Here is a 15,074-nt window from a genome sequence, read left to right as displayed (position 1 = left end):
GATTCGGACATGTAAATAGAAATAGGTTTGAGTTATCCAGAATTATTCCTAATTTTATAGACTTAAAGAAACCTCTGAAGCTTTCCCAAGAAATTTAGCAGTTTGATAAAATTTGGCTCCAGAAATCAGAAGGAAACAAGAGATCCTATGTGGAGGTTGGGAACCACAGAAAAATCCTCAAGATTAACTTAAATATACATCTTTAAAACAAGACACCGACTTAAAACATTTGAAATAATTTGGAATCATAACTCAGGGTGATCATATTACCTGTCACATAGCTCTAAAATAGAAACTATTCAAAATGAAACATGGAGAAAAAAAGACAACAACAAAATGAACAGAGCATAAATAGGTTTTAATACACTTAAGAGAGTAGATTTACATTTGAGGTGCACTATCAACTCTGTTTTCCTGCTGGCTAGTAAAATGCAGTACTGGCATGACACTACGGATGTTTGTGGAATTGGAACAGTAATACATGTCTGAAAAAGAAAAAGCACTCATCCTACTAATGGATTTATTAGATTGATGCTTGCGGACTTTGAACTATGAGTCTAACATGGAGATTGAAACCAAGTTTTGCAAATGCTTGCGAACTCGAACTAGTGGCATTCACAATCAGAGTTCACAGACATTCAACTAAAGTACCCCAGAGTAATAGAATTTTAAATCAGAAAGAGATATTAGAAGTTGTGTCAATCATTCAGAAAAAGTTAAGTCCCAGAAAGGTTAAGCAATATGCTTGAGATCTCACAGCTAGTTAGTTGTAGAGTCATGACTAGAATTCAGGCCATAATTTGTATTTAATTTAAATGCACCTCTTTTTTTCAGAAATAAAAATGTGTAACTTTTTCCCTTGGTCATTTCTTGCTTTCGTTGGAGCTTCCTCTATCCATTTTCTAGAATTCAGAAAAATATATATGTTGTGTTATGTAACACATAAATAATTAATCACCTAAAATAGATCGCAAGGATAAAATATCCATGAAATATATAAAGTTATATTTAATAATCACATATTACACAAAATTTAAAGCCCTAATATGATTTAAAGAGTTTTTTGATGAAAAAGGTGAAATTATCTTATTATAGATAGAAAATGAAAATATACTGAAATTTGCTAGTACTACTTTTAGCAATGGCAAAAAAAAAATCGTCTTAAATAGTTTAAATAGGTTACAAAACTATAGAATTTTCCAAGTCTTCTGAACTCACCTTGAAGTTCAGCCTCTGGGGGGCTGCCAATTCCATCATTCCACAAGATGGCAGTGTCATACACAAAAGTTAGACGAAGCTCTGACTTCAAGTCAAAATGCTGCCAGCCTCCTACCCCCACAGGGGAATGGAACACGTAGGAAACATACAGAGGGACTCGAAGGGTCACATAGGACTGCACTAGGTTTAGGACCTAAAACAGTAAAATCACATCAATCAACATGACTCAGTGTTAACTAAGTGGGCCTAATTTTGTACAAGCCATTTTCTCTTTTCGCTTAACTGAAGATTTTGAGTAATCATTGAGAAGAGGAAATGACAGCATTTTATAACACTATTTTCCCCTCACTTAATTTTGGATCGATTAAATAGTTGTTACTAATTACCTTCATTGGCAACAAAGGATATGTACCAGAAATCCTTAAGACAGTGCATTATTTTGAGCATACTATACTTATAAAATCCTCTTTACTTTAGAGCAGTTTTATGAAGATAGTTTACATACCATGTAATTCACCTATTTAAAGTAAACAGTTCAATGGTTCTTAGTATATTTAAGGAGCTGTGCAACCAACACAATCAATTTTAGAAGATTTTCATCACCTCCAAAAGGAAGCCTGTACTTATTAGCAGTCACCCCCAATCCCTCCTCCCTGCCAGTCCCTGGAAACCACTAGGTCTTTATGTATTTGTCTATCCTGGACATTTCATATAAATGGAATCATACAAAATGTGTTTTTTTGTGATAGATTTCTTTCATTTAGCATAATGTTTTCAAGGTGCATCCATGTTGGAGCACGTTTCAATACTTCATTCCCCTGTTACTGAATTGCAGCCCATTGTATGCACATATTACATTTCATTTATCTATTTATCACTTCATGGCCATTTGGGTTGTTTCCAGTTTTTGGCTATTATAAAAAATGCTGCTATGAGCTACTTTTTTATTAAGGGAATATGAAACATCGATCTGGAAGCAAATATATTTACTAATGACATATAACATTTATAATATCTCAAGAATAATTAGTTGAAATGAAGTGTCTTGCCTTGAATTTTATACTTTCCTCCTTCTGGTGTTTAGCAGATGGGTTGGGAATAGTGGAGGATAAACTAATATTTATTTATTGAGTACTTACCATATTTCAGAAACTATACTAGTTTCTGAATAAACACTATTTAATATTTTCACTCTCCACCATAATTATTTTGCATGTATGGATGGATAGTTGGATGGTCAATGGATGACGGATAGAAAGAGAAGAAGATAAAATTAAGACTCAAAGGAAAAAGGCAAATGTCGCACAGTATTCTCTAAACCTCCTGAATGGCTCGGACAAGATCAGAACTCAGCTTTTGGCCCATGTTTTTTTCTATTCTGTCTTACTTCATCATATTCCAAACAAAGATGAAGGCAGTCCTAAGGTCATCTAACAAAAGTTATCATATTTAATTCTCAAAATAGCTCTGCACAATAGTAGGACAAATACAACTAGCCTCTTCTACACAAGAGGAAAGGACTTAGGTCAGATCACACTCCATAGAAGTTTGAGTCAGGCTGTCTGATTATGGTCTAGTTCTCCTTCCACACAGCTCACAACAAGAATCACAGGCATGAGTTAGCAAATAATTTAAATCATGAGAACTATAATTTAGAACATTCTTACGAAGTTAAAAGTAAACTGCTCATGTCACAAAAATGATGACCTGAATCCCTAATAAAAATATATAGAAAAGAACCATCAACCAAACCAGTTATTTCATTCTTCGCTGTATAGTATAGTAGTTAGCATTCCCTCTTACCTGCTAGCCTGGCCAGCAGGAGAGGTGCTTTGCGTTAAAAGTCCTTTGAGACAGTAGTTTCTATGGGCGGCTATTATTACCTCATTGAGCAATTGATTTTGAAGTGCAGGGAAATGGACGGTGATTAAGTCAACCCATATGCCACTAGTCCTTAAGATTAATATTTTACCTTACAATTTTAATAAACCATGATTTTAAAAAATAATTAGGCTTTAGGCATAGATTTCCAATTAAGCTTTATAGGTGCTAAGAATAATTTTTTCCAATGTTATATTATATCCATCAAATGTTACTGAGTATGCTATTTTGGAAGGAATTACTAATATTCACTTCCTATGAATAAGTTACTTGGAGTACAGCTCCCCAACTAATTCTTATTTGATTTTATTTGATGTTGTGGTAAACTAGAGCTTGATCATTTTTGGACACAGAATCACATTGCATTTTCTTAGTACCCATGGCTAGGCCTTCTTTCTGTCTACTTAGAATCTCTACCTGGAGGAACTGAAGGCTAAATGAAGCTATCTTGACCATCTAGATCACCTACCTTCTTCAGAAGTGAAGAGTGCAATGCAATCATTCTAACATTTAGATGTCAACTTAAAAAGCACCTAATTTTCTTTCAGCCTGTATCACAGGACTTTTCGAGGTATTTGTTTATACTGAAATAAATATCTGTCAAATCTTAAAGAAACCGAGACACAATGAGTGATTTCATATGTCCCTATTGCTGTTTGAAGTTTCTTCATCAAAGGCAAGCAATACTTTAAATTCCATATTTAAAAGGAAAGTGTGAAATGCAAATACCATGGAAAAAGTAACACACTGTCAAATTTATTCTGCTACACACTGGGGTAAGTATATATCTTGCAAAATAATTTAGAGTGGCTTACATATAAAAGAGTATCAGTGTACAAAGTATAAAACAATGGGATGGAAAAATGACCTCTTAAGTATATTCCAGCCTCAAAGTTTCATATATCTAAATCAAATACATAGTAAAAAAGAGGCATAATTATTCCCCAAAGCAACTAAGAAAAAAATTTGTTTACTTTTCCAAAATTATTCTATGTCTTCTGATAAGTACATTATAATTTCATGTTTTAAGTGAAAACTATGATTGGGGTTGCATTTCTGTAGCTTATTCATGCACATTGAACAATGCTATCAGTCGCTGTTTACCTGTAAACAAATGGGAGAGTTAAGATTCTATGTCGCAAAACAGCTAGCCAGGACAATAAAAGATCAAATGATCTGCAGTCTTCAATTATTTTAAAAAATTGTTTTCAAGAGAAAAACTACCAAACTATCCAATAGTTCTAAGAACTTAATTTAACTTTAATAACCATTTTGCATCTAAAGTGTTGTTTATTGTGAACCCAAACAACTTTAAATTTTATTTACAAAATAGGTGTCACACACAAAGGTAGAGTGGAATCATTTATTTAATTCATCTCTATTTTGCTTTTCCTGCTATTTATCTGTGTTTATATTTTAGAAACTATTAAAATGATTTTAGAGTTAAATATCATTAGAGAAATTCCAAATTTGTTTTTCTTGGCAAGTAAAATTCTTAACTTTTATGAGTGATGATCTGACTCTTGTAACTACTTTGTTCCTCCGTAAGCTTCATGTCTGGTGTCCTCATGAGTACTTGGTATGTTCCCTGGCACAGTGTAGGTGTTCATGGAATATTTCTTTAATGAATGAATGTACAAATAAATGAGATGGCAAAATCAGATACAGTTTTAATAACAGCTGAAGCTAGATGTAGTCTAGCTGCATAAAAGTTAATCACACTTCATTGCTGTTAACAGATAACTATCCTGTTAGCTAATAAGGTAAATAATCTGAATTGGGAGGTTGCAGAAGGCAGAAAACCCTTACAGAGTGTGTTGATTTTCATTTACAAAGAAAAATGCAGGGACTTGGCAATATTTTATGGTGGTAGCTTTAGCTACTAAGAACACATTTAAAAAATCAATTCTCTATCATGTTGTTCCTAGCAAAAGCAATTACCAGTTGATAAAATGTGTTTGCACAGTGATTACCTTGAGCTGAGATGCCAAATTTGGGAAAGGACTAGAGGAGGGCAAGTAACGTCTGCTAGGCGCTTGGCCTGGGCTCTGTGGGATTGTTGAGGACAAACAGACCTGGGTCAGCACTGGCTTGCTGCAGGGGCTGTTTCCTGGGGTGGTCAATAAAACCACGAAGCCTCTGAAGCACATGGAGTCTATGCTGATGGTTTGCTTTTTATTTTTCTCCATTTTCCCATCCTTAATACTGAAATGCAAAAGTTTGGAAGGCTCTCATGACATTCCAAAATAGAGTGTAAAGTAGAATTTACCAAGCATTTACTTTGCTTTCCTTCAGGTGCCATCTCATGAAATATGCTTGCATTCAACACTGATCTGCCTGTATTCAGATGAAGCTGTAGACCACTGTTGTTAGGACATGGATTTGCACCATTTTACCAACAGTGGGTGTGGATGTTATCTGGCACGTATTTTCATGAATGCTGTCAGGCAGCATACTTGTACCAAGGACAAAGGAAAAAGTTCATCTGGCTTTCTTGCAATTGCATCCATGACCATATCCATTTCTCACATTCACTCACATTCAATTTAATGCCCAGATAAGCATTATGATGTGTTTAACAGCATAGGTTTACAAGCTACACGAACCTGGGCTAGTTATTTGAATTCTCTTTGCTTCAAAACTTGTACTTATCTCAAAGGGTTGTTGTGAGGCTAGAATGAGTGGAAATATACCAAGTATTTAGAAGAATGGCAGGCATGTAGTAAACAATCAATAAATGTAAGCTATTACAATTATCATTGTGCTTACTGTTATTGTTAGTACTATTATTAGATATTTTGTTCTCTTCACTATAAGCCAAAACTAATGGAGGAAAATTAGGGCAATATCTCAGAGGGTTGAATTTCTTCTACTTTAATTTTTATTTTCTTCTCCCTCACCTATGTGTAAATAATATGTGTGTGTATGTTGAGGTGAGGGTGTAGGAGACTATCAACAGCAAGGGGAAAAGTAGAAACTTAACCTCAGTGAAGAAGGTAGAAGAAAATGGGACGGCCATCTATGATGGTTAATTTTAGGTGTCAGATTTACTAGACTAAGGGATACCCAGATAGTGGGTAAAGCATTATTTCTGGGTGTGTCCATGAGAGTGTTTCCAGAAAAGATTGGCATTTGAATCCACGGACTGAGAAAGGAAGACCCATCCTCACTCAATGTAAGTGGGCACCACCAAATTGGTTGAGGCCTAGATAGACAAAAAAGGAAAAGAAAAGGACAAAAATAGTACTTATCTCAAAGAGTGGTTGTGAATTATCTCTCTCTCTTTCTCGGAGCTGGGACACTCTTCTTTTCCTGCCCTTGGATATCAGAACTCCCAGTTCTCTGGTGTTTAGACTTGGGGACTTAACCTGGGTTCTCAGGCCTTTGACCTCTTGGAGTGGGCCACACCACTGGCTTCCCTGGTTCTCCATCTTGCAGATGGCCTGCCATGGAACTATTCAGTCTCTACGATCTCGTGAGCTAATTCTCATAAGGAATCCCTTCTCATCTATCTATTCTATTGGTTCTGTCTCTGGGGAGAACCCTGACTAACACAACATCTCTAAGTTTCACTCCAAGAGAGTAAGCAACATGTTTTATTAAATTGTATTACCATTTAATTTACAATAAGGATTTTAGAATTTTATAACAAGATTCTAAAATCTCAATGATTTACTCTGAATCTGGTCATCACTATGATATTGATCATCATGGTTATGCTATTAAATTTATGTTTAACAATGCAAAAGCAGAAGTCTTTCAGAAGGAACTCGTACAAGTTAGCCATCTTCCTTAAGAAAGTAGCACAGACTATTAAGAACTGAATTATGTTGTAATTCTTATACTGCACTCTCTTCTAGTATTATGGAACATAAGCTTTTCTAGCAGGCAAAACTTAACTGAAAACCTACAATTGCTGATTTTCACCTAATGGAGTAGGACTGTTGTCAGTTCCAATAGAGAAGCAGAGTAATGACTTTTCTAGCTGGCAGTCATAGAAAGAAAAGAAATACTGAGCACAAATAATTTGATAAAGGAACTGGAATTTTAAAACTCTAGCAAAGTATAGTCACTTTAGCTGATCTAAATTTTACAGTAAGATCTGATTTGAAGAATGAACACAGTAGAGGGCAGGTTTTGCATTCAAAATAAAACAGTCTTGCTACATTAAACAAGTGGACAGATATAATAGGATAAAGCTTAGGCAGGCAAGTGCAGGGTTTTTATTACTGATAGAAAAGGCTACCTGGGTAACATGTACGAAAGACGGAGAAGTGCTGCCACTTTGTGGAGAAGATAGAAAACATTCTTAAGGGTAAAAACAGACTATAAACTAGATGAGATCCACAGAGAAGTTCAATAGCATGATGTGATTTTTTTTTTTTTTTGAGATGGAGTTTCACTCTTGTTGCCCAGGCTGGAGTGCAATGGCGCGATCTCGGCTCACCACAACCTCCGCCTCCCAGTTCAAGCGACTCTCCTGCCTCAGCCTCCTGAGTAGCTGGGGTTACAGGCATGCGCCACCACGCCCGGCTAATTTTATTTTATTTTATTTTTTTTGACAGAGTCTCGCTTTGTTGCCTAGGCTGGAGTGCAGTGGCATGATCTCGGCTCACTGCAACCTCTGCCTCCCAGGTTCAAGTGATTCTCCTGCCTCAGCCTCCTGAGTAGCTGGGATTACGGAGCCCACCACCACACCCAGCTAATTTTTGTATTTTTTTTTAGTAGAGACGGGGTTTCTCCATGTTGGTCAGGCTGCTCTTGGACTCCCGACCTCAGGTGATCTGCCCGCCTCAGCCTCCCAAAGTGCTGGGATTACAGGCATGAAGTCACTGCTCCTGGCGTATGAAATGATTTTAACAAGGAATGAGAACTACAACGTAATCCTATTTCTATATCCAATTTTGTTTATACCAATAGATGCTGTGATGTAAGCAACAATCTGAGAGAAAAGCAACCAGAAAGGAAATAGAAATAATTTAGTAATGGATTGAAGGCAGCTTTGTAAGGAAGACATGAAGGAAGTAGAGATACCTGATCTATAAAGAAAAAGAGTAAGGTAGATTTGTTAATATGAGCCTTTATTTTTCTTCTAGGGATTGAATCTTTATTTTTCCATGTTTCCTTCAGGTGGCAAAAACAGGTTAGGAAAGAGGAATCTACAGGATGAACACTTATACGTGTTTAAGTAACTTGCTCAAAGACATATAGCTAGAAACTATCAGAGCCAAATTTTGGTCAGCATTTGCTTGATTCCAATATCCAGATTCCACCATCTTATACTGCTTCTTTATTGCTATTTCTATTGGCATTTTTAGCAATCCCTGTAAGTTACTAAATGTTGCTGCTTTTTGACAAGGTGGCTATGGTTATGTCTCACCACCTCTGAGTCCAATTCAACATCAACACCAGCAGAACTTGTCAAAGTCCACAGCTTTACTGTGGGATTATCTCATACTAGTTATCTAGTTTTTTCTTGCTACTGGTTGTTACATATTTCATTCAACACCTTATGAATATAGCACAAAAAAAGGCAGCCTAACTTTAGCTCAATCTGGAAGGGCATTATATAGTCTATTTATCATTCAACACTTCAATGCATAAACCTACGTATGTAACTCCTTATTTAGTCCAGGTAAGATATAGCATTGCTTTTAGTTCAAATACTCATAACAATTTTAAATCATGCCCTACATATTTTAGGTTCTCTATTGTAACCCACAAGAAGATCTTGCTTCCTTATCATTTTAACAACTTTGTTGCTGATGATGGGGTGGGGGTGAGGATTGTGTGTGTGTATGTGTATTTTATGTGTGAATGTGTAGTATGAAGAAGAATCAGTAACTGTAGAGTGCAAATAACAATAAGTTTTAATAAAAACACTTCTGACTATGTTAATGATAGATAAATGAATCAAAAAGCGAAGAAGAGGAGAAAAACAGAAAGAAAAGGAAGGAGAGTAAAACAGGAGGCTAAAAGCAGAGAAAGTTTTGTAAAATGTAGGGGAAGAAGAAAGTCAGAAAAGAGGGAGAAAAATTAGACTGACTCCCAGGATTTTAAAACCTCACTTTAGGTGGCTCATGATACAACATTACAGGCATCTACACATAAATACAAAAACAACATAGTGTATACTTTGAAGAGAAGTCAGTATTTGGATTTTTATAATATCAGAGTAGATTTTGAGCTTAAGGCAATAATTATACAGCATCCTTTTCACATAGATATAATGTTTCTAACCCATTGTCAAAAACTACGTATATTCTGGCCCATTGTTAAGAAATAGACATGGATTTTCACACCATCCATGCCAGTTGTCTGGTCCCTTGTTGTCAATAATTACCTACAACACCAAGATGGAAAACTGGAGTTGGGACTTAGTACAAATCCATGTGACAAAACAAACCAATTGGTTTATCCAGTGACCAAACTCAGATGTTATAAATCTGTACCTGTCCATCTGTTCCAATGGTGCCACCACAGTCAGCAAGGAGTTCTGACATGTCATAGTAGCTAACGAACTCCCATAAACAGGCCTCTAGGTTCAGGTTCCGGTAGAATCGCAAGGTATTGGAACCTCTGATGGACAAGCTGTACTGGTAAGGATATGTCTCTCCAATTATTTCTGGATTTTTGGTAGCATCAGTCAAGAAACCATAATGAGTCTTCACTTCAGTATAATCCAGGAGGTTGGAGCACTTGTGGTTTCCAACTCTTGTGCCATCAGGGCTGAGGGTGAGCTCAAAGTTGGAAAGCTCTCTAGTGGAGATCACGGGGAGCATGCCTATGATAAATCGAAATTATTGTTAACATTCTTTCAAGTAGCCAAGAATTTTGAACACTTTAAAACTTCTTTATCTCTTAAGAAAAAAAGTGTCATAAAATGCCATACAGCAGTGGTGTATGGCATACAGATCAAAGTGGTGTCCAGGCCCGGTGACGTGGCTCATGCCTGTAATCCCGGCACTTTGGGAGGTCTAGGTGGGTGGATCATCTGAGGTCAGGAGTTCAAGACCAGCCTGGCCAACATGATGAAACCCTGTCTCTACCAAAATTACAATAGCTGGGCATGGTGGCGGGTGCCTGTAATCCCAGCTACTTGGGAGGCTGAGGCAGGAGAATTGCTTGAACCCGGAAGGCAGAGGTTGCAGTGAGCTGAGATCGCACCACTGAACTCCAGCCTGGACAACAAAGGTGAAACTCTACCTCAAAAAAAACCCCTACAAAAAACAAAAAAATAAAAAAGTGGTATACTAAGAACCCTGGGGTTCCCCAGGAAAATTTCAAGAGATCCATGACTTAATCGCTATTTTCACAATGATAGTAAGTTATTATTTGACTTTGCCACCCATATTCTCTCACAAATGCGGTTTTTCAGAGACTACAAGATATGATAAGTTGCAACAGATTGAATGCAGAAGCATAGAATCCAGTTATCTTCTATTAAGTCAGACATTAATGATATCTTCGAGAATATAAAAGTGCTACTCATAATTTTTTTTGTTTTATAACATAGTTTTTTAAAGGATGTATTTCATGTTAATATGTAATGTATTTCTTTTTGTAATTTTTAAATAAGTGAATAAATAACAATTCCTCAGTTTTAATTTAAAATCCAATAAATATTTATAGATATCACCCACATAAACAAAATCTCTTTGAGATCTTCAATAATTTCTAAGATGTCCTGGATCATAAATGTTGAAAACTGGCCATGCGTGGTGGCTCACATCAGTAATCCCAGCACTTTGGGAGGCCAAGGCAGGTGGATCACTTGAGGTCAGGAGTTTGAGACCAGCCTGACCAACATGGCGAAACCCCGTCTCTACTAAAAATGCAAAAATTAGCCAGGCATGGTGATGCACGCCTGTAATTCCAGCTACTTAGGAGGCTGAGGCACGAGAATCGCTTGAACCTGGGAGGTGGAGGTTGCAGTGAGCTGAGATCGCGCTACTGCACTCCAGCCTGGGTAACAGAGTGAGACTCTGCCTCAAAAAAAATTTTTTTAAAAAGTTGAAAACTACCACCATTAAAAAGTACAGGCTAAGGACTGAAAATTTGTTCCGTAAAGGGTCAAATAGTAAATATTTTAGCATTGTGGTCCCTGAGGTCTCTGTTGACTGTTCAACGCTGCCATCAGAGTGAAAGCCACTACTATGTGAAAGAAGAAACAGAACTGTGTGCAACAAAACTTTATCATGGGCAATGGATTTGAATTCCATACCATCTTTATGTCTCAAAAGTAGACTTCTTTTTTTTTCCCCAAACATTTAAAAATATAAAACCTATTCCTAGCTTGCAGACCATATGAAAACAGGCAGCAGACTGTATTTGGCCACAGGACATAGTGTGTTGAGCCCTGGCATAAGCAATACAGCAAAAGACTATGAACCAGTTCTTCTCTTTGAGCCTTTCACACCTCTTCCTCTCAGATTCACTCGGAGCAAAACTCCGGCCGCACAGAAGAAGTGGTCAGCCTCAACTACACTTCTGGCAGAGCTGTGGCTATTGAACATTGAACAGTGCATTCAGAAAACGCAAAGCCAAGCCCTAGAAGTGGCAGAAGAGACCACTCTTTCTTTTAGGAAATAACTCTTATAGGTCTGTGTTTCCCTGATGGGTCCCTTCTCAGCCCTTTGCAGCTCAAGTCACACCTCCACATGGACCTAGAGACCGGGTGGTTCAGGGACCAACATTATGCTATAAAGGAAGGAATGCAGATTCCTGACCACCTGCCCTTCCAATCCCCAGAAAAATCTCAGGTTGTAATAGGAAGACATAGCAGATGTTCTTGTTCTGGGGGAGGTAGATTCTATGTTGCAGCTCCTAATCATATTTCCTCTCCCTTAGCTACATAAAATATAACTAACATATCAAGTAATTTTATTAACAATTTGCTATAAGTATAAAGTGAATTGAGTGGAAAATAACTTGAAAATGCCTTCCGCACATGGTAAAATATTCATAAAGTATGATAAAGTTATTGATGCACACATTCTGGTCATGGCTACCTAGCCAGAGAAAATAGACACAATATTTAATACCTGTTAGTTTCATTTTTTATTTTATTTAAATATCTTGGAAATGTCTTACAGTTACATGATAAATATTGAGAGACACATAAAACTCCAGCTATAAAACTGCAACACATGTTGAAGGTAGGTACAAAGATGTCAAATACTTTACTGTAACTTCAAGTTTACGATTGAAGATGCATTTGTACTCTTTCATAAAAGCTAGACTAGGTACCAAAGTTTTGTTTTATCGTGTCTGGATATGTATTACATCTACCTAATTTTAACGAATGCTTACATTGCCATAGTTATAAAAACAGGGTAGAACAAAGCTAAAACAGTTGAAAGAAGCGGAAGGACTTGAAGCTCAAGTTGCAAATTGAACGTTTATTTAAGCTTGGTTATTTAGAAGATGAAGGAAAGTACAACAGGTAATGAGGAGTCCAAAACAATTCCATGGATTTGCTTACCCAAGTCACCTACCATCTATGTGTGGCATTGTGACAGTGAGCTTGATAAGGTTTGTGTAGTCTGGATCCTCAGGGCCTGTGTAGCGCAATTTAGCTGAGAACGGCTCTGCTCCAACAACCCCAGGTACACGGGGCTGACAAAGACCTTGAAAAAAAAAAGACCATATTTATGCGAAAAGAAGGTAATCAATAATACCTAAAGAACATTTCAGAAAATAGGAGCTATTATTTTTCTGTGTACTTTCAACTTCTCTGTGGAGTAGGGCATGGCTAAGAGTGTACATCACGTGATAAGGAATTAGAAGTCCACAGGGTGAGAAGTAATCACAGCAGACAGTTAGTGGCCACTTGACAATTTATGGATTGTTCAAACTTTGAGAAAAAATTTGTTACCATTCAATGTAACTTAATGTGCGCTGGTTATTCTAGATCATGGTCATATTCACAAAATCATTTAAATATAAAGTATGAACAGATACAGTAAAAATGATTGAAAGTCAGTAGGATAAAAGTAAGTGTAGTTAAACCAAGTAAATGTTATTTTTACTCTAGAATAATATACTTATCATTAGTTATGTTTACATTACTTATAAGTGAATAAAACTAAAACTGTGCTCATTTTAGGAACAAAAACTAAAGTCTCCTTAAAAATCAGAGAGCAAAATATGTACAGTAGAGTTTTCTCTATAGATGTAATTTTTTACAGTATGTGTATTATACATTATAATCCATTTTATATTCATCTCTTTCTGTCTCATATCTCCCAGTGACCTTCAAGAATTTGGACATGAAACTCTTTCTTCAGTATTTCCTTTAGGAAAATAGTGGGGTTTCTATTTGAACATCATGAAAGGAACCAAGATGCTGAATTATAATTTCAGGAGAACTTGGAAAGATACAATTGCTTATCTATTTGTATAAAACAGAGAAAACAGACAAATATGTATTAGAATAGCAAGGAAATCAGAGTCAGGCCCCAGCATAGAGGCTGTCTGAATTATTAAAAGAGAGAATCATTTTAAGGCATTATTTAAACATTTGATCCTGAATATATAGTAGTCACAGGTGGGACATATGACCTCTATGCAGTAAATTTACTTTTGAATGTGGTGTGCAAATAGATGATTTAGAAATAGAATCAAATATATACAACCGTTTTTAAGAAAAATCTCATTAAAAATTATTCTGCAGAGTGAAGGATTTATTTATACAGTGGATTTCCTGTCTTTCCAATGTTGTCCCCAGCCACATCCTATTCTCCATCCCCAATGTGTCTTTGCTCCAGCCTTAAATACAGTCTCTCTTGTAATACCAAGGTGTTAATTTGCACGTACCCCTCTATCTGGACTGCCCTTCCCCTCCCGTCCCCAGCAAAATCCTACTCACCCAACAACCAGCTGGTTTCCTTGCATGGTATGAGCTCTGTTCAGATCTGAGCCTTGCATACCATTTTGCCTTGTCTCCTGGTTTTTCCTCCTCTCCCTCTCAGAAGCTTCCCCATTTCTCTGCTTGCCATTCCCACAATATCCCACATTCTTTGTTGCTTTTATGAGTTGTTGCTCATGCTTGTTTTCCTCTACTCTTTTCAGATTCAGCTTGAGCCTCCCCTCTTTGATAAGCCTTTCCTGACCCACTCAGGGTAAAACTAATCACTTCTACCTGTGCATTCCTGTGCCCTGTCTAGACTAAAATGTGTCTGCATCTTCAACTGGACCAAGAATTCCTCAAAAGCAGGGATCCTGTCTTCTTTATTTTATTGCCAGCACAAAGCATTGTGTCTGGCATATAATAGATACTTAAAGGTAGAATGAATAAATATTTTGTTTTCTAATACATAATTTTGTAAAAATAGATTTTAATTTTTCACTACTTACAAAATATATGGAATATGTGGGACATTGGAAGTATTAATAACCAGAAAGTAGACATTTGTAATATTGCACAGTATTCCAGTGATCTTCAGGGGAAAATGGCAATGACTGACCTTCTTCTCTGCTGATGGTTACAATAGGGCTCATGAGCTCCAGGCCTTCATCCCCATTGGTGTTCACAGCACGAGCTGCGCACTGTACCCGGGAGCCAGGCTGAAAGTATATGGAGTCCAGCGTGACCATCTTGGATGACGTAAAAAAGGTGTCGAAGTCCACTTCTCTCATAGGGCTGGTCACACCGTCAGGGCCCGCAGGTGCACTAATCAGCCACCGGTACCGCGTCAAAGTGTCATTGATGTTCTCACTTGCACAGATAGAGCCTGTTTTATCGTAGTCTGAATATTTGGGGTTGCAAGCCTATGGAAAACAAATGACTGTGTTAGGAACAGAGTGTAGAACAGGTGGAACGCATTCTTCTCCCGTTCTCTGCCATCGAGTTTTCACTGCTGCTTTCCCCAATTTCCACATGCTGTTCATACAGCTTCCGAATTTTGATTCCCAGGCATGATAACATTTATAAACATAATCTTGCATTTCAAACAGCTTATTGGATGTTTCTA

At 36.9% G+C, this 15,074-nt stretch overlaps 1 protein-coding gene across 1 annotated transcript in view; it reads right to left on the bottom strand.

Annotated features, from left to right (window-relative positions):
• The window catches only part of FREM2 (FRAS1 related extracellular matrix 2), a 203,608-nt gene that overhangs the window by 11,784 nt on the left and 176,750 nt on the right, over nt 1-15,074 (bottom strand). The window contains exons 14-17 of the mRNA XM_003806915.5: nt 14,568-14,871; nt 12,597-12,728; nt 9,552-9,883; nt 1,219-1,411 (exon numbers count right to left, since the gene is read on the bottom strand). Of these exons, the coding sequence (XP_003806963.4) occupies nt 1,219-1,411; nt 9,552-9,883; nt 12,597-12,728; nt 14,568-14,871 (961 nt within the window). The remainder of the gene's footprint in view (nt 1-1,218; nt 1,412-9,551; nt 9,884-12,596; nt 12,729-14,567; nt 14,872-15,074) is intronic.

The sequence above is a fragment of the Pan paniscus genome, chromosome 14 (genome assembly GCF_029289425.2).
Source record: "Pan paniscus chromosome 14, NHGRI_mPanPan1-v2.0_pri, whole genome shotgun sequence".
Taxonomy (NCBI): Eukaryota; Metazoa; Chordata; class Mammalia; order Primates; family Hominidae; genus Pan; species Pan paniscus.
This window is presented reverse-complemented; position numbering and strand designations above follow the sequence as displayed.